The sequence below is a fragment of the Protopterus annectens genome, chromosome 4.part1 (assembly GCF_019279795.1).
Source record: "Protopterus annectens isolate FY-2018-M chromosome 4.part1, PAN1.0, whole genome shotgun sequence".
Lineage (NCBI taxonomy): Eukaryota > Metazoa > Chordata > Ceratodontiformes > Protopteridae > Protopterus > Protopterus annectens.
Window position 1 is genome coordinate 699,583,894 of NC_056734.1, and position 24,080 is coordinate 699,607,973.

At 41.5% G+C, this 24,080-nt stretch overlaps 1 protein-coding gene across 1 annotated transcript in view; it reads right to left on the reverse strand.

The window, feature by feature from the left end:
* The window catches only part of GFM1 (G elongation factor mitochondrial 1), a 1,399,365-nt gene that overhangs the window by 1,179,713 nt on the left and 195,572 nt on the right, over nucleotides 1-24,080 (reverse strand). The window contains 1 exon segment of the mRNA XM_044070477.1: nucleotides 3,310-3,426. Within this exon segment, the coding sequence (XP_043926412.1) occupies nucleotides 3,310-3,426 (117 nt within the window).

Consider the following 24,080-nt stretch of genomic DNA (forward strand, 5'->3'; position numbering starts at 1 on the left):
GAAATGTTTTAATAAGGTACATTCTTACATTTATGACGCTTTAATGTGTGGTGAAATTACTTTAAGTCTTTACAATTTTTGTGTGGTTGATAACCCTAAGGTTGGGGTTATTTTTGGAATTCCCAAAACCCACAAAAACGTTATGAATCCTCCTTTACGTCCCATTGTGTCATCCCCACACTCTGTCACAGAGGGCATTTCTTTGATAATAGACACTATCTTGGGGCCTTTATTAGAAACTCAACCATCTTTTATTAAAGACTCGTGGCATTTCTTAGACAAGGTAAAAACTTTTCAAGAAAAAAAGATTTTTGATCCCATCAAACATATAGTGTTTACTTTAGATGTCAATTCTTTGTATACCTGCATCCCCCACAATGATGGAGTAGAAGCGGTACGTAGTTTTTTAGTTTTTAAAAAAACTTTTAAACAGTTCTCAGATTTCTTTAGTTTGTCGGTTTCTGGACATTATTTTGGAAAATAACTTTTTCTTATTTAGGAACCTTTACTATAGGCAAAAACGTGGGGTTGCTATGGGTTCTCCAGCTGCCCCAGCTTATGCCAATATAGTTATGGCTTGGTGGGAGGAAGTTTTTTTGTCCACTTTAGATACCCAATTCAAAATACTATTCTATGGAAGATACATTGATGATCTCATTTTTATTATCGAGGGTAATAAGACTAGTGTGGACAATATGGTACAGCAAATTAACTCTAGGTTGGATTTCCTTCAATTTACCCTGGGTGATGTAGGATTAATTATCAATTATTTGGACGTGCATCTTTGGTGGGACTCCACTGATAATTGTTTTCAAAGCAAAATACATAGAAAAAGAACTTTTACCAACGGATATTTACATTTTTCTAGTGGCCACCCAAAGCACATCATTAAAAACATCCCCAGGGGACAATTTATAAGGGCCAGCCGCATGACCACTAGGGAAATAGATGTTTTACACGAATTTCATCATATTGTGTATCTATTTAGCCTTAGGGGCTATGATGAGAATTTTTTAATGAATACAGGAACCGAGGTTTTTAACAAACGTGATTTGTTTTTTCCACCAATACTGACAAAAGGTTTTATTAAGAACCGAAATCAGGAGTTTGAAGTTAATGCAGAGGCCAGGAACCCAGTTAATACAGAACATTATTGTTCTTTTGAAATGAGCTCAGACTGCTTTAAGATTAAAAAAATATTAGAAGATAACTGGAAAGTTATTAAAGGGAATCAGGATATCACTAAAGTAGTGGGTTGTAAACCTAATTTTGTGTTCCGTAAAAATAACTCGTTGAAAACTATTTTTGAGAGAGCTAGTACTAGTAAAACATCACCCATTTTCAATAATTACAACAGAAAAGGGATGTTTAGGTGTAACAATTGCACTGTTTGTCGTTTTATTTCTGAAGGTCCGTCTATTAACGTTGTAACCTGTGACAGGATTTTAGAGGTGCCAAGTTATGTTAATTGTGCAAGCAGTGGGCTTATATATATTGCTTTATGTTCCGTGTGCCCAGCTTTCTATGTTGGCATGACCACTAGAAGCTTGGGCACACGCATTAAAGAACATTTGTATGCCATTAAGACAAAAAACCACAATAACGCTTTATTCAGACATTCAATTTCTTGTACTAATTTTAAAAAAATTTTGTTTAGTGTGTTAGAATTATGTGTATACGATGGCAGGGCTGGTGACTTTAGGAATTACGTAGAGCAACGAGAGGTTTTATGGCAGATTAAACTTTTTTCTGACAACCCTCCTGGGTTAAATGATACCATTAATCTGAAATGTTTTTTAAAACATCGTAAACTTTCTATTTCTAAAAACTTAGATAGGAACAAGCTACTTGAGTTATTGTTAGATTAGTATGCTTGATACTTTTACTTAGTTTTTTAAAGGTATATATTTTTTTAAAAAACTTTGATCAATTATGTAATTAATCACATGATGTACTGATCCATTAATTGGTTTATTTAAGTGGTGTGTTTGATTATGAGTGCTGTATTCTGAAGAAGTTTATTTTAACGAAAGCGGAGATTAAATTTGTTTATACGCTATTTCTGGTCGTGTACATTTGTGCTTTCTCTGCCTTCCTGTTTTTCTGTTATTAGGTATTCCTGTTTAGCGAGTGAATGAAAGGGAATTCTGATACTCTCACCAGTACCATACTGAAATCATTGCCACTAAACAGTAACAAAAGAAAATGTACTTGCCTTTTAAACTACTACATTGAGCATTTCAATAAAGGTAGAATAAAAGAAATATTTTACTAACAGCACAAACTAACTGCATGCAGTACCAAGTCGAGTGCATTTCTCTCTCCCTCTATTTGCTTTACCTTCTTACCCCAAAGACAGTGGGTGAACTGTTGTCACTTGTATCTCAGCTGTAAAGAACTCTTGTTACACTGAAAGGGCAGTAGAAGTGCCCAGTCCTTATGACTTTCAGTCACACGTCAGCACCTGAAATAGCTGAGGAGACAGCCAAGCCAAGAAAAACAGCAAAGCATATTATTCTGCACTTATACCTGCTATGAGCAAAGATGTTTGCTCATTTCATGTTTCAAAAATGGCACCTTGAATGCATGACCATTTACCTAAATTTCCATCAAGGGGATTGCTGGAGAAATAGAAATAAAAAGACTGGAGTAGCTGATGTGTAAAAAAAAAAATGGATGGGAAAAAAATGTTTACCATTTTCACGTCACAACTCTGTTTACCACTGGCCTATCTCCAGATCCCTATCACAGGCATGATACCCACAACTGCAAGTACCAGACATCCACAAAAGAAACACGAAAAAAGCAAGAACTCTGAAACTTGATCATTACATCAGTAAAACCCCACTGCCCTTGCTCACAGTTTCATATGTAGTTACTAGGCATGCCATCAAGGAGACCATTAAGAAAGTTGGCCATATTTCACAATTTCCCCAAAGCACTGTCTGGTTAAGTGACTTGCTCAAGGTCATGCAGTATGCAAATGAGGGACTCCAAACCCTGCAACACAGGAAGCAGCATGCTAACAGTTCATAACCTTAATCCTCTGCACTTACCGCCAGGCTAACTTGCAAGAATGCTGCATCTCAGAAAAGGGAGAATACTTAGAGATGCAAAGTTGCCCATTGTTAGTTTTTGTACACCGGCTTTTCCAAGGATCATAATTAATGTCCTTGGAATTTCAACAGACATAATCACTACCTCCCAGCAACTTCTATTTGGAGGAAAGTCGTGTTTCTCACTGAGCCAACCAGAAGAGTAAAGTAAAAAAAAACAATTTAAAACACTGTACTGTTCAATTAAGCTTACCCAAATGATCCATCAAAATATATGGCCCGCTCTTCAATGAGATCTATGATACCACTGAAGTTCCCTTCCAGTCCAATGGGGATCTGAGTAAAAGCTGCATTGTGGTTTAGCTTAGTTCTGTGGAACAGAAAAAAGAAGGTATATTTCCTGCAAACCAGGTAATTAGGAGGAAGACACAGATGTACATTATTCTTTTTTAAATATATGTGATACAAGACCTAAGAAATCTGACTACTATGAAAGTGAAATACTTAACATAAAAATAAGTTTATGTGAGACAGTCACCACAACAGAAAATCTGTGAAACATTATTTGCAGAAACACTAGGGATAATACCCCATGTGCTAGGAATACTTTATGGGTGAACCCTCAACGGTTACTCCAGATTTTGTGCTTTCTAACAAGACAGACAAAGCTGGATCCCTCCAGTTCCACCCCATCGTGGTCTACAGGGAGCAGCCTGCCTCACACACAACACTAACATTCAAAGAAAAAGGCTCCTAGGAACAGGAAAAGGGCAAATACTATAAAATGCAAAGTTTGTTGCAACTTTAGAAAGGAATACAGTTTAATAAGAAAACTGGAATGCGGAATGTGATTGCCAGGAAAGATGAAAAGTACAGTTTTGTACCTACCATAAATGTAGATGTTCGAAGATCCACATTGCTGCATTCCTTACACTTGGGTAGTCCGCTGTCCTCGGTCAGCCCGAATATCAAAGTATAAGGCTGACGTCGGTCAAGGCGCATTAGACTGACATCAGGACGTCAGGGTACAAATGCGCATGACCGACGTCATATCCTCAGTCTTTTCTTGCCCCAGATGTCAGAAGACCCTACAAAGAAAGGTCAAAACCAAAAGACAGCAAACAACCAACCCACCACCCTTGCACTAAAAATATGTACAATATATACAATATACACAATATTTACAACCCAACCCACACAACCGCCTCTAACTACAGAGGGGAAGGAGGGAGGGTAAATTGGACTGCAGCAATGTGGATCTTCGAACATCTACATTTATGGTAGGTACAAAACTGGACTATGTTCTTCATCTCACATTGCTGCAGTCCTTACACTTGGGTAGAATCCCAAAGCAGAGATAAGGGAGGATGGCAAAACTATAAAGAAGCAGGAGCTGCCAAAATGCCCTGTAAAACAGCAGTGGCAAAACCAGCCCTAGATTTAGAGTAAAGTGGAAGGTGATAATGCTTTGAGAAAGTATGCACTGAACTCCAAGTAGCTGCCTCCAAAATATCTTTAGTTGCCACCCCCCCTCAAAAGGCTGTCAAGTGGCAGTAGCCCTAGTGGAATGAGGCCTAATCCCAGCTGGAATCTCCTTGCCATGATGGGAATAACAGAAAGCAATGCAAAACCCAATCCACTTAGAAATAGTTTGTTTTGACACAGGCTTGCCCTGAGAACTCAAAGCAAAAGAAACAAATAACTGCTGAGACTGCCTGAACTCTTTAGTTCTGCTCAAATAATATCGCAACTGCCTGTGTACATCTAAAGTGTGCAAAATCTTTTCCCCTTTATTTTGGGGATTTGCATAAAAAGTAGGCAAATGAATAGTTTGGTTTAAAGCCACACTAGAAACCACTTTAGGCATAAAGGAAGGATTAGTACACAAAGATACCCTATCCTTATGGAAAATTAAGAAAGGCTCAACCGCCATAAGGGCCTGCAATTCAGAAACCCTTCTTGCAGAGGTAATGGCCAACAAAAAAGCAGTCTTCCATGACAAATATTTCAACTCAGTAGTAGCTGCAGGCTCAAAAGGTTGTAGAGTGAGTTTCTCCAACACAAAATTGAGATCCCAAGCAGGAGTAGGAGCTCTACGTGGGGGTCTTATATTCTTTGCCCCTCTAAGAAATTGCTTGAACAAAGGATGAGAAAACAATGGTGGGTCACAGTCATAGTGAGCCGAAATTGCTGCAGCATGAACCTTAATAGAAGAGAAGGACAATCCTTTGTCCAGTAACTCAGTAAGATATTGAAGAGCCACACTTAAATTAGGCTCAGAAACATCAAAATCCTTTGCTGCACTCCAAAATAAAAATCTCTTCCATTTATCCTCGTACACTTTCCTTGTACTAGGCCTTCTAGCTTCCAAAATAACATTCAAAACTTGCTGTGGAAGCTGAGACCCTTTATGGTTCAAAACAGAATATGCCAGGCTGTTAGGTGAAGAGAGTGAAGTTTGACATTGAGTAAATGACTGTCCTCCTGAGACAACAGGTGTGGAATCGAAGGCAAAGGCCATGGAGGCTCCCGTACCAGACTTCTCAGTAATGGGTACCAGTGCTGTCGAGGCCAATCTGGAGCTATTAAAATCATCCTTGGCTTGTCCTGTCTGACCTTTAGGAGTACCTTTGGGAGGAGAGGCAGAGGTGGAAAGGCGTACACATGAAGATTGCTCCAATTGAAAGAAAGAGCATCCACTTTCCAAGCTGTGGGATGAAACCTTTCGTGCAAAACTTTGGCAGCTGGTGGTTTAGTGGAGAAGCGAACAGATCTATGTCTGGAGTTCCCCATGACACTGTCAATTTCTGAAATACATGAGGATCCAATTTCCATTCGTGGGGATCCATAATTTGTCTGCTCAACACATCTGCTAAGGAGTTCTGTGCTCCGGCAGAAACCTTGCCTGAAGATTGAGCTGTAAACTGAGAGCAGTCTCCCACAAAATCATTGCTTGCCTGCATAGAGGATAAGAATGTGTTCCCCCTTGCTTGTTGATGTACCACATGACAGTTGTGTTGTCTGTTAGAATCAACACCTGCCCTGGAAGAAGTAACTCCTTGAAAGCTATTAATGCAAACTGGACTGCTAACATCTCCTTCAGGTTGATATGTAGATGTTGTAGTCTGGCAGGCCACTTGTCTTGTATCCACTTTCCATTTAGATGAGCTCCCAAGCTTTGTCTGAGGCATCTGTCGTTAGAATCTGACTCGCCTCTGGCCGGGTCACAGAGAGTCCCTTGTTTAGGTGACATTCCTGAGCCCACCACAAAAATTCCTTTTGAATGCAAGGTATTATTTGAATGACAGTGTCCAGATCCTGGCAGTGCTGTGTCCATACATTTTTGAGATACCATTGTAGCTTCCTCATATGCAGTTTGGCATTGGGAAGCACCAGAATACAAGATGCCATGAACCCCAAGGCTTGAAGGACTGTCCTTGCAGTCAGCCTGGACTGATGAGACAACTGATGAAAGTAAAGGGAAAGATTCCTTTGTTTGTCCGGGGTCAAAAAGGCCATCTGGGATACTGTATTCAGTCTTACACCCAGAAAGCACATGTCCTGAGAGGGTACTAGACTGGACTTTATTTCGTTCACAGAATACCCCAGGCATCTTAGCACTGCTATCACATATTCCAAATGATGAAGAAGCTCGTCCTTTCCTTGAGCCAAAATCAGGCAATCGTCCAAATAGGGATAGATCTGTATTCCTCTTAGTCTGAAGAAAGCTATCACTGGAGCCAGAACTTTCGTGAACACTCTGGGCGCAGTAGATAAGCCAAAGGGCAATGCAGAGAACTGATAATGAGAAGTCCCAGCTCAAACGCAGATACTTCCTGCAACTCAGTCTGATAGGAACATGAAGGTAAGCCTCCTTGAGATCTAAAGTTACCATCCAATGATCTTTGCCCAGCAGGGGTAAAAGCTGTTGTAACGTCAACATTTTGAACTTGGGAATGTCCAGATAAGTGTTGAGGATAGATAAATCCAAAATTGGTCTCCACGTGTTCCCCTTCTTTGGTACTAGGAACAGGCGAGAATAAAATCCTAGGCCCACTTCTGGCATAGGGACTGGCTGAATGGCCCTTATTTGAAGTAACAGAGAAATTTGTTTGTGAGCCTCTATTCTTTGCTGAGGAGGAACATCTGGCATGCCTTTGAAAGGAGGCAAGGTATGGAAATAAAACCTGTAACCTTGGTGTATGATATCCAATACCCATCTGTCTTGGGTAATTAAACTCCAATTTTCCTTGAAAAGTGTCAACCTTCCTCCCAAAGGTGCTGCCAGATGAGAAGGCTCTGGCAGCTGAAATGGTAGGTCATTGGGTCTGTTTACGAAAGGACTGACCCCTGCCCTCACCCGAAGACTGTGCAGGTGAACTCCCTGTTCTAGGCCTGAAAGAGCCCTGAGCTCTGCCCCTACCTCTTCTAGATCTACCCCTAGACTGGGAATCATAAGAAGGATACGTCCAACCCTTGGCAGGCCAATTTCTACTAAACTTCGGAGGCTGAACCTGCAAAAAATCCTTAACAGTCTGCATAGACTTAGCCTTGTCTTCCATTTTCTTTAAGACTGCCTCAACAGGCGAACCAAACAACACATCAGATTGTAAAGGAGCATCTAAAATCCTAGTCTTAACATGGTCAGATAAATTCTGATCCCTCAGCCAGGCGTGCCTGCGAAGAACTGACCCAGTGGCAGCCACCCTAGAGGAGGCCTGTACAGCATCAAAACCACATTGCAAGGAATGCTTACCCACCTGTTCAGAAACATGTACTAAATCTTGTAACTCTTTACACTCAATACCTTCCGCCAGAGCATCTACCTTAGACTTCAATTGAGAAAGTAGATAGTTTTGGTATTTCAACATGTGAAACTGGCAATTCAAAGTCCTCATAGCAAGGGTGGAAGAAGTATAGACTTTCTTTCCCCATCTATCCAAAGCCCTGGCCTCTTTATCTGGAGGAACCGGATTTTTAACAACAGAAGCCTTAACACCTTTAGGCCCCTGACTAACAGTTTCTGGGTCCGCCCTAGGACTCTTAAAAGATACTTATGAGCTTCAGGCACCCTGTAATACCTATCCGGTTTAACTGGAGCAGGAGGCAAAGAATCAGGATTAAGAGAAGCCTCTGCAAACACATCTTCCACAACATCCAGAACAGGAGGTATAGCCAAAGGCCTATGCTGGGGTACAAACAAAAATTCCCTAGGCCTCTCCCTCTAATCACCGAACTCCTCACCTTCCCACTTACAATGCTCCCTCATGGAATGAAGAGTCTCTGAAAAGAAAAATCCTCAGGAGGAGAAGCAGAAGGAGTAGAATCATCCACATCAGAATCAGAATAAGGAGAATACTCCTGCTAGTCTTGGGGCGAAGACTCTGAAACATCCGAAGCCTGCTCAAAACTCCCCAACTCAGGTTCCACCCTAGGCCTCTTATCAGGAGGGGGCAAAGAACCTCTAATCAAAGTAATTAAATCTTCTGCCATTTTAAGCATATGCTTCTTGGGCACAGATCCTGAAGAACTAGGAGTGACACCAACTGAAGCTAAACCTGGCCTGCCTCTGGGAGAAGCCTTGGAAACAGAAGGAGAAGGCCTAACCACCCTAGGAAGGGAGGGGAGTACAGTAACCTGAGAGGCCCCTCAGCCTGACCTGCCTCCTGAGAGGCCACATCCTGCAATAACAAAGTCTCCCCCTGGGACTCCAGAGAAACCTCCGGTGGAACCCCGGCTCCACCGACACCTCTAAAGAACCGGCGTCCGCACGGACGGCTCTTCTTGCCTGGACTTAGCTGCTTTGTCCTTGCGCTTCTTGAAGAAGCGGCCGGAGCATCCGACGGCATATTATAATTGCACCGCTTCAAGACTAACCTGGCACAATCTAACCTTCTCTTAATAGTGCGCTTATTGAATCTAGCACAAAAGCGACACCCTACAACGCGTGCTCAGGTCCTAAACAAGGAATACACAGATTATGATAATCTCTATGCGGTATCTGTTTCCCACAAGAAATACAGTTATTCACTTTTTCTGACATCCGGTAAACCACTGAGGCAAGAAAAACTAAAATATTCTAACGGGTACTTAGCCAACTTTGACTCGGTCTGAAACTCCGACCGAAAATTTCAGAACGCCGAACGGCACTTGCAACGCTGCTTCTGCATCGGACCATGCGGCAAAAAAGACTGAGGATATGACGTCGGTCATGCGCATTTGTACTCTGACGTCCTGATGTCAGTCTAATGCGCCTTGACCGACGTCAGCCTTATACTTTGATATTCGGGCCGACCGAGGACAGCGGACTACCCAAGTGTAAGGACTGCAGCAATGTGAGATGAAGAACATCTAAGTGTGTAGAGCAAATATCTTAGCCAGAATGTGAACATTCTGAATCATTAATACATCAACGAATAGAAAAAGTATGATACTATAAATATGAGGAACAGGTCTTTGAGTGGGATGAAGTCAGGAAAGAAATTAATTTGCAGAGCTGTGATTACTTATCGGTACATGGGCCTGATTAGAACATATAAGCATATGCTGCAAAACCTAAAAGACAAACAACCAATGCCACAAAAAATAATTTATATTTTGGAGGCTAAATCAGATATTAAGTAAAGCACATAAAGGAAGATTAGAGTTAAAAATAGACTGGAGCCAATTACTGAATAAGCAAACTTTGGGAGAGGAATGGAGAGAAATATGCACTAGTCCAAGATACAAAATACAGGAAATTTAGGTACTTACGTATTATCGCAACCACATTTTTGCGATAATAACAGTTGCTTCCCGATGTTTACATCTAAATGTTAATGGTGTCACAGTGTCAGAAAATGGGTTTCCTTGCACAATAAAGGTTGTTTTGGGCAGGGTTATCATTAAAAAAATGATAAAGTTAATGTTGCTGTTTCGGTATGCACTTTGCCGCCAGCATGTCATGTAGCCGGCAGTAAAGTGCATACACGCTACAACTGTCAGGGCTGCTGTCTTACTGTCTGCAATTGCCAACCACTTTCCCCCATATAGAAAGGCACAGCCACATGAATAATGGTTTTACTTCACTTTTTTTTTTTTTTTAACAGTTTGTTAACATATGTTCAGGTCCAAATTAAAAACCAGCCACATTCTACAAATGACAAGAAGAAACACTTCATCAGCCAGTAACATGTCATCTTTACCGTTCTTACTATGTGTAATCAGGAACCCACAGTTGCCTATCAACATCATCAACCCTGACTTTTTACAAGCATTACTATCCCTGATCTTTCACATCGCAATGGTTATTGTGCATACAGTATGTTTACATTTTTTTTAAAGAAAGTATTGCTTTCCAAAAAGCCTCCTTCCTGTGTGCGCGTTTTCCTTGTTCGTGACGGTTCACATTTTCCATTCATCAATAAGAGAGCATGGATGGCAATTCAAGCGTGCGTCTGTAATGCACGGCAAACCAGAATTTGGAAAGTTTTGCTGTCCCTGAAGGTAGTCCACAGGTTTTTTTTACCAGCAATGAGGAGTCTGAACATTTTACAGTGTTTCATGCGCTCGTCTGTATTCAACGATGCACGATTCACAACCGCGAAAATGTGGTTGCGATAATACGCAAGTACCAAAATTTACAATATTTGTGTGGAAGTGTTTGCAGAAGTATTTTTATACACAGATTAGAATCTCTCTTATGTTCCTACACACGGAGGTGAGCTGCTGGAGATGTGAAGAATGGGAAAAAGCAAACCAGGAGCACATTTTTTGTGACTGCTCGGAATTACAACATTTCAGACAGGAAAGTATAGTTGTGTAAGTTGACCTTACCATAATTGTAGATGTTCAAATCATCACTGCTGAAGTAGCCTTAGCTATATGGGTTACATCCTGCCAAGAATATAACAGCCACCTAGCTTTGAAAGCTTTAAGACACCTTCTAGATACCCAAACTGTTGAGCTGAGCTGACTAAAAGACATGTCTGGGGGTGAAGCCCTTCAGAGCTTTCCTGCCAACAGAGAGTGGGAGGCTGAGCCCTGGCATAAAAGCACACTACAAAAAGGGAGGGGGGGTTGCAGGGAGGGAACGGATACTGCAGCAGTGATCATTTGAATATCTACTGTTATAGTAAGTTTAACTTGCACAACTGTACTATATTCTTCATACTGATTACTGCTACAGCAGCCTTGGCTATATGGGTAGATTACTCTAGCTAACTATATTTGGGAGTCAGAAGGAGAAGAGTCCAGGAGCCTCTGGACAATGGTCCTAGCAAAGCATGATCCAGACTCAGAGAAAGAATCAAGCTTATAGTGGTTTGTAAAAGTATGTACAGAGAACCAAGTAGTAGCTTCTACAATCCAACCCTTTCCAAAATGCCACAAAAAAAGCCAAGGACCTTTTACAGTGGGCCTTGATCCTGCCAGAAACAGATTTGTCATGATGAGTTTAACAAAAGGTAACAACATTAGACAACCATTTGGAAATGGTCTGTTTTGACACAGGTTGTCCCTTCTTTCTACTTCACAAGAAATGAACAATTGATCCAAAGATCTGAAAGATTGAGTTCTGTCAAAATAGTACTTGAGTTGTCTGCGGACATACAAGGTATGGAGTATCCTTTCTCCCTCATTTTTAGGTTCAGGAGAGAAAACGGGCAGATGGATAGTTTGGCTTAAAGTAAACTCTGATATCATTTTAGGCATTTAAAGAAGGATTAGTTCTCAAAAAAACATGTCCTTGGGGAAAATGGGGGTAGGGTTGATGCACCATAAGAGCTTGCAAGTCAGATACCCATCTTGCAGAGGTTAGAGCAATCAGTAAAACAATTTTCCATGTTAAGAACCTCAAGTCAGACAGAATAGCTGGTTCAAATGGAGCAAGTGTTACTTGCTCCAACACCAAATTAAAATCACAAGGAAGGACTACTGGTTTACTTGGAGGCCTGTTATGCAAAACCTCTTTCAACAACATTCTGACATGCAACTGCCTTAAAAGAGGAGGATCCATGGGCAGACATGCAAAACAACTGATAAATGAACCTTGACAGAGGAATAAGAAAAGACCATAGGACTGTAACTCACACAAATACTGTAAAACCTGAGAACAACTAGCCCTGAATGGTGCAGGTTATGTTGCTGGCACCAACTATAAAATGTTTTCCATTTGCTAATATATGACTTTCTAGTAGCAGGCATTCTTGTCTCAATTAGTACCTGCTGCATGACCTCATAAAACAGGTGCCTAAAAGGAATTATGACTCTATCATCCAAGTGGACAACTGAAGAGGACTGATGTCGGGGTTGTATCAAGTACCCTTGTTCCTGGGTGAGTAGATTCATTTCTGTGAGGAAGCTTGTAGTTAATTGCTCCTGGCCATTTCCAAAAAAGAGAGACCCATGGTTGCCTGAGAGAGTCACCACAATGATCTTGGGGGATTTCCTTCTGAATCTTTAGAAGTATACTGGGTATTAGAAAAAAGGGTAGAAAGGCATACAGGAACATTCCTGTCCAAAGTAAAGAAAAGGTATCCATCTCCCAGGCTCCCTTGCATGGAGTCCTGGAACAGAATTTTGCTGGTTGATTGTTGATTGTTCAGAGAGGAGGCAAAGAGGTCTATCTGAGGAATGCCACATAAATGGATCAAATCTAGTTTCCCATTCATGAGGGTCTGCCCTGATCCTGATCAGCTTGTCCGCCACACAGTTTTGCTCTGACAGAATGTAGAATGCTTACAGAGCGAGACTGTGCTATGGAGCTAAATCTCAAGCTAAAATGGCTAGTCTGCAAAGGGAGTAAAACCTGAATCCCCCTTACTTGTTGATGTACAACATCACTGTGGTATTGTCTGTAACCATTCTAAGAGGTCCTGGAGACCAATGATGGTTCAGAGAATTGAATGCCTTGACCAGGACAAGCATCTCCTTCACATTTATGTACTTGCGTCTGTCCCTGGTGTCCCACACCCCATGCACTTTTATATGCTGAAACTGCTACCCAAGCAAAATCCAAAGCACCTGTGGTGACTGACTGTTTTGGAGCAGGGAGGGAGGAGAGACCTTCATTTAAGGATATTTGCGTTTCCACCAAGTGATTTCCCTTCTGACAAACCTCAGTTCTGTGACCAAAGAGATTTCCGACAACACTGTATCCATCTCATGTGGAGTCTTGCCAGGGGTATTATAAGAATCATAGATACTCAGACCCAAAATCCTCAGGTATTCCCTCACAGTGACTGAAGTCTGAGTAGAAAACTTTAGAAATAGGTTTAAATAAAGATCTATTTTTTTCCTGTGGAAGAAAAGCTCTTTGAACTGAGATATTTAATTAACATCTCAGGAACACAATCCTGTGTGGGGAGTCGATACAGATTTTGAATGTTTTCTTGGAATCCCAGCTTGTGCAAGAGCTCTCTCACCCAACAGACAGATTCCTGGCATTTTGAAAAAAAAAAACTCTGCAAAGATAGTCATCTAAATACAGAAAGATGTGGATACCCTGTAGCCTGCAATGAGCTACAACAGGGGCTTGACACTTTGTTAACACTCTTGATACAGTGGATAATCCAAAGGGTAAGGCAGAGAACTGACTAATGTGATCCAGACACACAAAACCTTAAGAAACACCTGAAGTCTGGATGGATAGGAATGTGATTATAAGCACCATTTAAGTCTAGTGTTACCAGGAAACTTCAAAGAGGAAGAACAGCAATAGGCTGTGAAGTGACATTTTAAATTTGGGCATAATCACAAACGGGGTTAGGAAATAAAGATTCAGAACTCATCTCCAAGTATTTTCTTAACCCCGATGAATGATCTTTCAGAACCCATTTGTCTGAAACATGTTGCCACAGAAAAACAGAGATTCAGAACTTTCTGGAAAAGAAAAAGAGGCCACAAGATCTCGAACAGTCATTCAGACCTGTCAGAATGTCCTTAGCTTTGGAAGGTTTGAGACTTCTTTTTGGAACCTTCTCGCCATTTTTTTTAAACATATGTTTACCTTTATTCTGTTGAGACTGTTCAAAAATGGATGAAGAGAAAGACAATCCTTTGGCCAATTTGAAAAAAGGAGGGCTAAAAAATTCCCTGGTTCAGTTTGCCCCATTCATCACACATTTTGATCACTTCTGCATCAGAGTGGTCAAACATTAAATCTCTATCCAAGGAAAAATTTAAAATAGTTTTTTTTTTACATCATCCAGGAAATTCACAGAATGCAGCCAAGCAAACCTTCTTAAAGCCATACCAGTGGTAATGAGCAGTGACCTGTGCAATGAGAGAAGCTAAGTTATTTAAAGCAGATTTTTCTTCACAATAAGAAAGTGTAGATAAAACATTCTTTCACAATGTATCAGAATTAAATTTACCATACGAGCCTGACAATTTAACATTCTGAAATTCAAAGCTGCAAAAGTATACACTTTTTCCCATACCTCTCAATAATTTTCCCATTCTTATTAGAAGAAGGATTGGAACTGACTAAGTTAATAGCAGCACGGGAGTCAACTAAGACTACAGCTGCTGGGTTAGGATTGGGTACAGTGTATAAAAACTGAAAAGAGTGAGGAACTTTACACATCCTATTTGCCTTTTTAGGGACAGCTGGCTGACTATAAGGAAAATTGCAGGCTGTAAGATGCACATCCACTAAAGCAGACATGAGGAAAGGGTGTAGGTTCTGGAGAATCCTCCTCTAATAACTCACAGTATTTTCTGAGGGAATGAGAAACCTTAAGTGTTCTCCCACTGAAAACACTGACATTCTAGCAATAGTACAGAAATGCCAACAGGGCGAATCAGAAAGTGATTTCTCTTCAGTCTCAATCAGAAATATGAGGACAAAACCCTGAATCCATCCCTGCATCTTCATGTTCAGATTCAGAATCTTGAATCTCTTCAGGAATGGAGGCATCCATCTTTCTTTTACGGAAAACTACTCTACAAGCAGGATCAACACCGTTAAACAAACCCTGAGCCAGTCATGCCAGTCTCAGTAAGCTACTCCTAGCCAAATAAAGAAATTTGAGGAGAAGTAGACACAAGCTTGGTTTTCTGTTTCTTTGTGACAGGAAAAAATAGGGCCAGCTGTGTTACTAATGGCAGCCTCTGCTTCCACAGGGATGGGCAAAGCCTTCTGAGACAACAGGGAAAACTTCTCTATTCCCTCTCCCTTGCCCACTGAGGGACCCCAACAGCCACAAAGGACACGGTTAACCCCCAAGTCCATAGTGGCTGTTGATGCTACACCAGAGAGATCTCAGGTACAACAAATGGCCACAGCAGAGTCATCCGCCTTCAACTGAGGCAAATTGCTAACCTACTGTGGTGACAAAAGCTGTTTGCTTAACTTTTTCTTTACAGAAAATATTTTATCAGTTAGTTAACACTATTTTTAAACTAAAATAAACAATGAGTTCTATATTTAGAAGTGTGTCACAGTCTAGAGACAATGCGATAAAGCACAACACTTCCAGCTTTAAACTAACTTTCCTGAAGAGGAAAGTAATAAAACATTCATAAAAAATAAGAAGATGAAAGTTTTTTTTTTACCATAAAGGGAATTATCCTCCAAGTTAAGGAAAGCAAAAGCCGACCACTGATCCTCGAAAGCCTCAGAGGATTCTACTGTTTGGAGGCAGAAAATCACTGAAAGGCTTCATGCCAAACTTGCATTTTAGTCAGCTCAGCTTGAGCTGCTTGAAAGCTTGGGCATGTGGAAGGTGCCCTAAAGCTTTGGAAGCTGGCCGGCTGTTATATCCTTCACAGGATATAACCCATGTAGCCAAGGCTACTGCAGCAAAGAGTAATATGAAGAACATTTACAGATAAAAACAAATCAAATAATAGGTGAGCATTTGCCCCTCAATAAAGGAATGATGTTGCTAATTTGCATCAAAGACACACATTCTAAGGGTGAGTCACCTCTAATAAAAGTTTGTTATTAATAACAGCCAAAAAGGCAATCATAAGAAAATGGAAAAGCAGAAGCAGACTTGACAGTTCAAAAAAAAAACATGGAAGAACTAAAGAAAATGGAGTTGAAACTAGGTGCAACTGGGAACACTGACTTTTAATTAGTAAGTGGCATAAATGGGAGTTAGCAAAGAACAGTTAAAAAGTGTATATAAAGGTAAGAACCTTAAGAGTATGAGAAAAGTACAGTTTTGTACCTACCATAAATGTAGATGTTCGAGGATCCACATTGCTGCAGTCCTAACCATTGGGTAGTCCGCTGTCCCAGTCGGCCCGAATACCAAAGTATATGGCTGACGTCGGTCAAGGCGCATTAGTCTGACGTCAGGACGTCAGGGTACTAATGCGCATGACCGACGTCATATCCTCAGTCTTTTCTTGCCCCAGATGTCAGAAGACCCTAAAAAGACAAGGCCAAAACCAAAACACCAAACACTCCTGCACCAAAAATATGTACACTATATACAAAATTACAAGAGTATAACCTCACCCACACAACCACCCCTAAACACAGAGGGAAGGAGGGAGGGTAAATTGACTGCAGCAATGTGGATCCTCGAACATCTACATTTATGGTAGGTACAAAACTGTACTATGTTCTTCATTCCACATTGCTGCAGTCCTAACCATTGGGTAGAATCCCAAAGCAGAGGTAAGGGAGGCTGGCAAATCATAAGGAAGCAGGAGCTGTCAACATGCCTTGCAAAATAGCTGTGGCAAAACCAGCCCTAGATTTAGAGTGGAGAGGAAGGTGGTAATGCTTAGAGAAAGTATGTACTGAACTCCAAGTAGCTGCCTCCAAAATATCCTTAGTTGCCACCCCCCTTAGAAATGCTGTTGAAGTGGCAGTAGCCCTAGTGGAATGAGGCCTAATCCCAGCTGGAATCTCCTTGCCATGATGGGAATAACAAAAAGCAATGCAAAACCCAATCCACTTAGAAATAGTTTGTTTTGACACAGGCTTGCCCTGAGAACTCAAAGCAAAAGAAACAAACAACTGCTGAGACTGCCTAAAATCTTTAGTCCTGCTTAAATAATAACGCAACTGCCTGTGTACATCTAAAGTGTGCAAAACCTTTTCCCCCTTATTTTGGGGATCTGCATAGAAAGTAGGCAAATGAATAGTTTGGTTTAAAGCCACACTAGAAACCACCTTAGGCATAAAAGAAGGATTAGTACGTAATGATACCCTATCCTTATTGAAAATCAAAAAAAGGCTCTACCGCCATAAGGGCCTGCAATTCAGAAACCCTTCTTGCAGAAGTAATGGCCAACAAAAAGCAGTCTTCCATGACAAGTATTTCAATTCAGCAGTAGCGAGGCTCAAAGGTTGTAGAGTAAGTTTCTCCAACACAAAATTGAGATCCCAAGCAGGAGTAGGAGCTCTACGTGGGGTCTTATATTCTTTGCCCCTCTAAGAAATTGCTTGAACAAAGGATGCGAAAACAATGGTGGGTCACAATCATAGTGAGCTGAAATTGCTGCAGCATGAATTTTAATGGAAGAGAAAGACAAACCTTTGTCCAATAACTCAGTAAGATATTGAAGAGCCACACTCAAATTAGGCTCAGAAATCTCCAAATTCTTTGCTGCACTCCAAAATAAAAATCTCTTCCATTTTCTGCACAGTTTCCTTGTACTAGGTCTTCTGGCTTCCATAATCACATTTAAAACTTGTTGAGGAAGTTGAGACCTGCTGTGTTTCAAAACAGAATATGCCAGGCTGTTAGATGAAGAGAGTGAAGCTTGACATTGAGCAGGTGACCGTCCCTCTGAGACAACAGGTGTGGAATCAAAGGTAAAGGCCATGGAGGCTTCCTTACCAGACTCCTCAGTAATGGGTACCAGTGTTGCCGAGGCCAATCTGGAGCTATTAAAATCATCCTTGGCTTGTCTTGTCTGACCTTTAGAGCACCTTTGGGAGAAGAGGCAGAGGTGGAAAAGCATACACATGAAGATTTTTCCAACTGAAAGACAGAGCATCCACTTTCCAAGCTGTGTGATGAAACCTCTTTGTGCAAAACTTTGGCAACTGGTGGTTTAGTGGAGAAGTGAACAGATCTATGTCTGGAGTTCCCATGACACTGTCAATTTCAAATACATGAAGATCCAGTTTCCACTCGTGGGGATCCATGATTTGTCTGCTTAACACATCTGCTAAGGAGTTCTGTGCTCCCGGCAGAAACCTTGCCTGAAGAGTTAGTTGCAAGCTGAGCGCAGTCTCCCATAAAATCATTGCTTGCCTGCACAACGGGTAAGAATGTGTTCCCCTTGTTTGTTGATGTACCACATGACAGTTGTGTTGTCTGTTAGAATCAACACCTGCCCTGGAAGAAGTAACTCCTTGAAAGCCCTTAATGCAAACTGGACTGCTAACATCTCCTTCATGTTGATATGTAGATGCTGTAGTCTGGCAGGCCACTTGTCTTGTATCCACTTTCCATTTAGATGAGCTCCCAAGCAATGTCTGAGGCATCTGTCGTTAGAATCTGACTCGCCTCTGGCCGGGTTACAGAGAGTCCCTTGTTTAGGTGACATTCCTGAGCCCACCACAAAAATTCCTGTTGAATGCAAGGTATTATTTGAATGACAGTGTCCAAATCCTGGCAGTGCTGTGTCCATACATTTTGAGATACCATTGCAGCTTCCTCATATGCAGTTTGGCATTGGGAAGCACCAGAATACAAGATGCCATGAACCCTAAGGCTTGAAGGACTGTCCTTGCAGTCAGCCCGGACTGAAGAGATAGTTGATGGAAGTAAATGGAAAGATTCTTTTGTTTGTCCGGGGTTAAAAAGGCCATCTGGGCTGCTGTATTCAGTCTCGCACCCAGAAAGCACATGTCTTGAGAGGGTACTAGACTGGACTTTATTTCGTTCACAGAATACCCTAGGCATCTTAGCACTGCTATCACATATTCCAAATGCTGTAAAAGGTCTTCCTTTTCTTGAGCCAGAATCAGGCAGTCGTCCAAGTAAGGATAGATTTGAATTCCTGTTAGCCTGAAGTAAGCTATCACTGGAGCCAGAACCTTTGTGAATACTCTGGGCGCAGTAGATAAGCCAAAGGGCAATGCAGAGAACTGATAATGGGAATTTCCAGCTCGAAAACGCAGATACTTCCTGCAACTTAGTCTGATAGGCACATGAAGGTAAGCCTCCTTGAGATCTAAAGTTACCATCCAGTGATCCTTGCCCAGCAGAGGTAAAAGCTGTTGTAACGTCAACATTTTGAACTTGGGAATGTCCAGATAAGTGTTGAGGATAGATAAATCCAGAATTGGTCGCCATGTGTTCCCCTTCTTTGGTACTAGGAACAGGCGGGAATAAAATCCTAGGCCCCTTTCTGGCACAGGAACTGGCTGAATGGCCCCTATTTGGAGTAACAGAGAAATTTGCTTGTGAGCCTCTTTTCTTTGTAGAGGAGGAATGTCTGGCATGCCTTTGAAAGGAGGTAAGGTATGGAAATAAAACCTGTAACCGTGGTGAATGATATCCAAAACCCATCTGTCTTGGGTAATTAAATTCCAATTTTCTTTGAAAAGAGCCAGCCTTCCTCCCAAAGGTGCTGCCAGACAAGAAGGTACTGGCAGCTGAAAAGGTAGGTCATTGGGTCTGTTTACGAAAGGACTGACCCCTGCCCTCACCAGAAGTCTGAGCAGGTGAACTCCCTGTTCTAGGCCTAAAAGAACCTTGAGCTCTGCCCCTACCACGTCTAGACCTACCCCTAGACTGGGAATCGTAAGCAGGATATGTCCATCCCTTAGTAGGCCAATTTCTACTAAACTTCGGAGGCTGCACCTGCAAAAAATCTTTAACAGTTTGCATAGACTTAGCCTTGTCCTCCATTTTCTTTAAAACTGCTTCCACAGGCGAACCAAACAACACGTCAGACTGTAAAGGAGCATCCAAAATCCTAGTCTTAACATGCTCAGCTAAATTCTGATCCCTCAACCAGGCGTGCCTCACGAAGAACAGAACCAGTGGCAGCCACCCTCGAGGAGGCCTGCACAGCATCAAAACCACATTGCAAGGAATGCTTACCCACCTGTTCCGACACATGAACTAAATCCTGCAACTCTTTACACTCAATACCTTCTGCCAGAGCATCCACCTTAGACTTCAATTGTGAAAGGAGATAATTTTGATATTTTAACATGTGAAACTGGCAATTCAACGCCTCATGGCTAAAGTGGAAGAAGTATACACTTTCTTTCCCCATCTATCCAAAGCCCTTGCCTCTTTATCAGGAGGAACAGGATTTTTAACAACAGAAGCCTTAACACCTTTAGGCCCCTGAGAGACAGTTTCGGGTCTGCCCTAGGACTCTTAAAAGATACTTATGAGCTTCAGGCACCCTATAGTACCTATCCGGGTTTAACTGGGGCAGGAGGCAAAGAATCAGGGTTCAGGGAAGCCTCTGCAAAACATCTTCCACCACATTCAGAACAGCAGGTATAGCTAAAGGCCTATGCTGGGGTAAAAACAAGAATTCCCTAAGCCTCTTCCTGGAATCAGAGAAATCTTGACCTTCCCATTTAAAATGCTCCCTCATGGAATGCAGGGTCTCTGAAAATGAAAAATCCTCAGGAGGAGAAGCCGAAGGAGTAGAATCATCCACATCAGAATCAGAATAAGGAGGATACTCCTGCAAGTCTTCAGCCGAAGACTCAGAAGCCTCCGAACACTGCTCAAAACTCTCAAACTCAGGTTCCACCCTAGGCCTCTTATCAGGAGGGGGCATAGAACCTCTAATCATAGTAATCAAATCCTCTGCCATTTTAAGCATATGTTTCTTAGGCAAAGATCCTGAAGAGCTAGGAGAAACCCCCACTAAAGTTAAACCTGGCCTGCCTCTCAAAGAAGCCTTGGAAACAGAAGGGGAGGCTCTAACCACCTTAGGAAGAGAGGGAAGAACAGCCACCTGAGAAGCCCCTTCAGCCTGGCCTACCTCCTGAGAGGACACATCCTGTAACAGTAAAGTCTCTCCCTGAGACTCCAAAGAAACTCCTGGCAGAACCTCCGGCTCCCCTGTGCCTTCTAAAGAACCGACGTCCGGGACTGTCGGTTCTTCCACTCTAGGCTTTGCTGCTTTGTCCTTGCGCTTTTTGGACGAAGCGGGCGTCGGAGCATCCGATGGCATTTTATAATTACAACGCTTCCCAAAAACTAACCTGGCACAGTCTAACCTTCTCTTAATAGTGCGTTTGTTAAATCTAGCACAAGAGCGGCATCCAACAACGTCGTGCTCAGGCCCTAAACAAGGTATACACAAGGTATGGTAATCCCTATGAGGTATCTGTTTCCCACAAGAAATACAGTTATTCACTTTTTCTGACATCCGGTTAAATACTGAGGCAAGAAAACCAAAATATTCCCAACGGGTACTTAGCCAACTTTGATTCGGTCTGAAACTCCGACTTCAGAAAATTTCAGAACGCCAACCTGCACTCGCAAAACTGCTTCTGCATCGGACCATGCGGCAAAAGACTGAGGATATGACGTCGGTCATGCGCATTAGTACCCTGACGTCCTGACGCCAGACTAATGCGCCTTGACCGACGTCAGCCATATACTTTGGTATTCGGGCCGACTGGGACAGCGGACTACCCAATGGTTAGGACTGCAGCAATGTGGAATGAAGAACATGTACAGTTGTGTACACTTACCATAAATGTAGATGTTTGAGTGTATTCACTGTTGCAGTCATCACACTTGGGTTATCCTGCCAGAGGTAGCCTCAGTCGGCCCGAATACCAGAGGCTTAGTATTTCTGCGTTGGTTGCTGTCACTTCAGGACTGACGTCAGGTCATCAGTGGTATAAAAACAGGCAGCCAACGCCATTACATCAGTTTTTCTTGCCCCAAATGTCAGGAACCCCCAAATGGGGAGCTAAGTTATGGTGGAAAAACACCACCAGTAAAAAGTAAATACCAATAGCCCTGTAAGGACTGAGGAAGAGAGAGAGAGAGAAGGGGGCTGGAGGGTGGGAAACCAAGACTGTAACAGTGAATACACTCAAACATCTACATTTATAGTAAGTGTACACAACTGTACTATGTTCTTCGTGTTTCACTGTTGCAGTCATCACACTTGGGTTGATTCCCAAAGCTGAAGAATGGGTGGAGGCAGTCAAGAGCTGGGGGCTGGCTAGTATGCCCTGCAGGACTGTGGTTGCAAAGCCTGCCCTGGATTTGGAAAAGATAGGCAGGTGGTAATGCTTGGTGAAGGTATGAACATAGTACCAAGTTGCAGCTTCCAGAATGTCCCTGGCAGGGACCCCTCTGAGAAAGGCTGTAGAGATTGAAGTTGCCCTAGTGGAATGTGTTCTGACTCCCTGAGGGGGTGGTTTCCCATGGTGTTTGTAACAGAAATGGATACAGTGTGCTATCCATTTGCAGATGGTTTATTTTGATATGGCCTTGTCCTCTGCCCTGGTGCAAAGCTGACTAGTAACTGGTCAAATTTCCTAAAGGGACAAAATAAAGCTGTCCAAATACCATTAAAATGACCAGTAGTCCATCAATAATCCACTTTGCTAAGATACGAACACAGGAGCAACTACCATAAGCGCTTTCGTCTTAGGCACAAGACTTCATCAGATACTCCTTCCATGTATTACTTGTCTTTTATACAAACCCCAATTAGTTATCATTGGCAATTAACAATTTAAAGCGACATTACCAGAAACAGTAAAATACCATCCTAAAAAAATATTAACTAAGCCATAATGCTGTATTAAGTTTAAAAACCTCCAAATACAGCCACCTATTAAAAACATTTAATCTAACTGAACATTAAATCTAAATTAATAAAAATTCCATGTTAAATAAAAATGTGCAAATATGCAACTAAGTAAATAAATTGTAAAGTCACACTGTGGAAGCTTTTTGTACCAAAACTGGTTTAACAGATATATATTCATTTAATCCAGGTGGTGCATTAGATCTTAACCTAAGTTGCTATACCAGTTCTTTATTAAGTAGCATATTTTTAGAATCACCACCCCCTGTATAATTTCTAACTACGTCAATAATACCAAATTTGTATCCACTAAAAGTACTGCAGTAAATGGAATGTTTGTATAACACACTAGAATCCTTCTTGTTTTTTACATCATAACAGTGTTCATACATTCTATCCTTGAATGCCCTCTCAGTTTTACCCACATAGTATGCAGGGCATTCATTACATACAGCCAAATATACTAACATCCTTGTACTGCAGTTACCTTTGCAGAATCTAACTATACTACCCAGGCCATTTTCTAATGTAATACTACCTTCTTTCAAAATATTGGAACACTGTTTACAACCACCACAAGGAACTGTGCCCTTACCATCATATTTATTACGAGGCATGTTTACCTCAAAAGTTTTTTTAAGACTAAAACCTGTCCTAAAAGAAAAGGAAGGTGTTGGCCCAACAGATTCAAACAATTCCTTGTGGGTTTTTAATAAACTCCAATTATCTCTCAGTATTTGCATGAAAGTCTCGGAGAAGCCATTGTGTTCTATTACACAGGTCCTTTGGTATTTATTAGTATTTACCATCACCGTGTTGTTATTACTATTAAACATATTAACCTTATCATTCAAGGGCTTACCTAAAAGGGGTATATATTTATGACCCCAACCTCTATAAACCTCCCCCAATACTCTATCAATAAATACTTCAGGGTATCTCCTCTCTATAAACATCAATTTTAATTTTCTGAACTCCTGCTCTAAATCCTCAAAGTCTGATGTCATACGAGCAATATGCACTCCTTGCCCTTTAATTAAACTTTTTTTCATAAACATAGGGTGGTTACTGGAGAAATGTAGATAACTGTTGCACCAAGTAGGCTTTCTATAAATTTTGGACTTGAAACCAGTATCTGTTTGTAAAATTGTGGTGTCCAAATAATTAATGACCCTCTTATCCCATGTATGTGTAAATCTGAGGAAGGGGGTGCTATGGTTAATATACTCAACAAAATCTTTGACACTACCATCTTCACCTTTCCATAAAATGAAGATGTCGTCCAAAAATCTAACATAAAGGCAGATGTTCCCCATATAA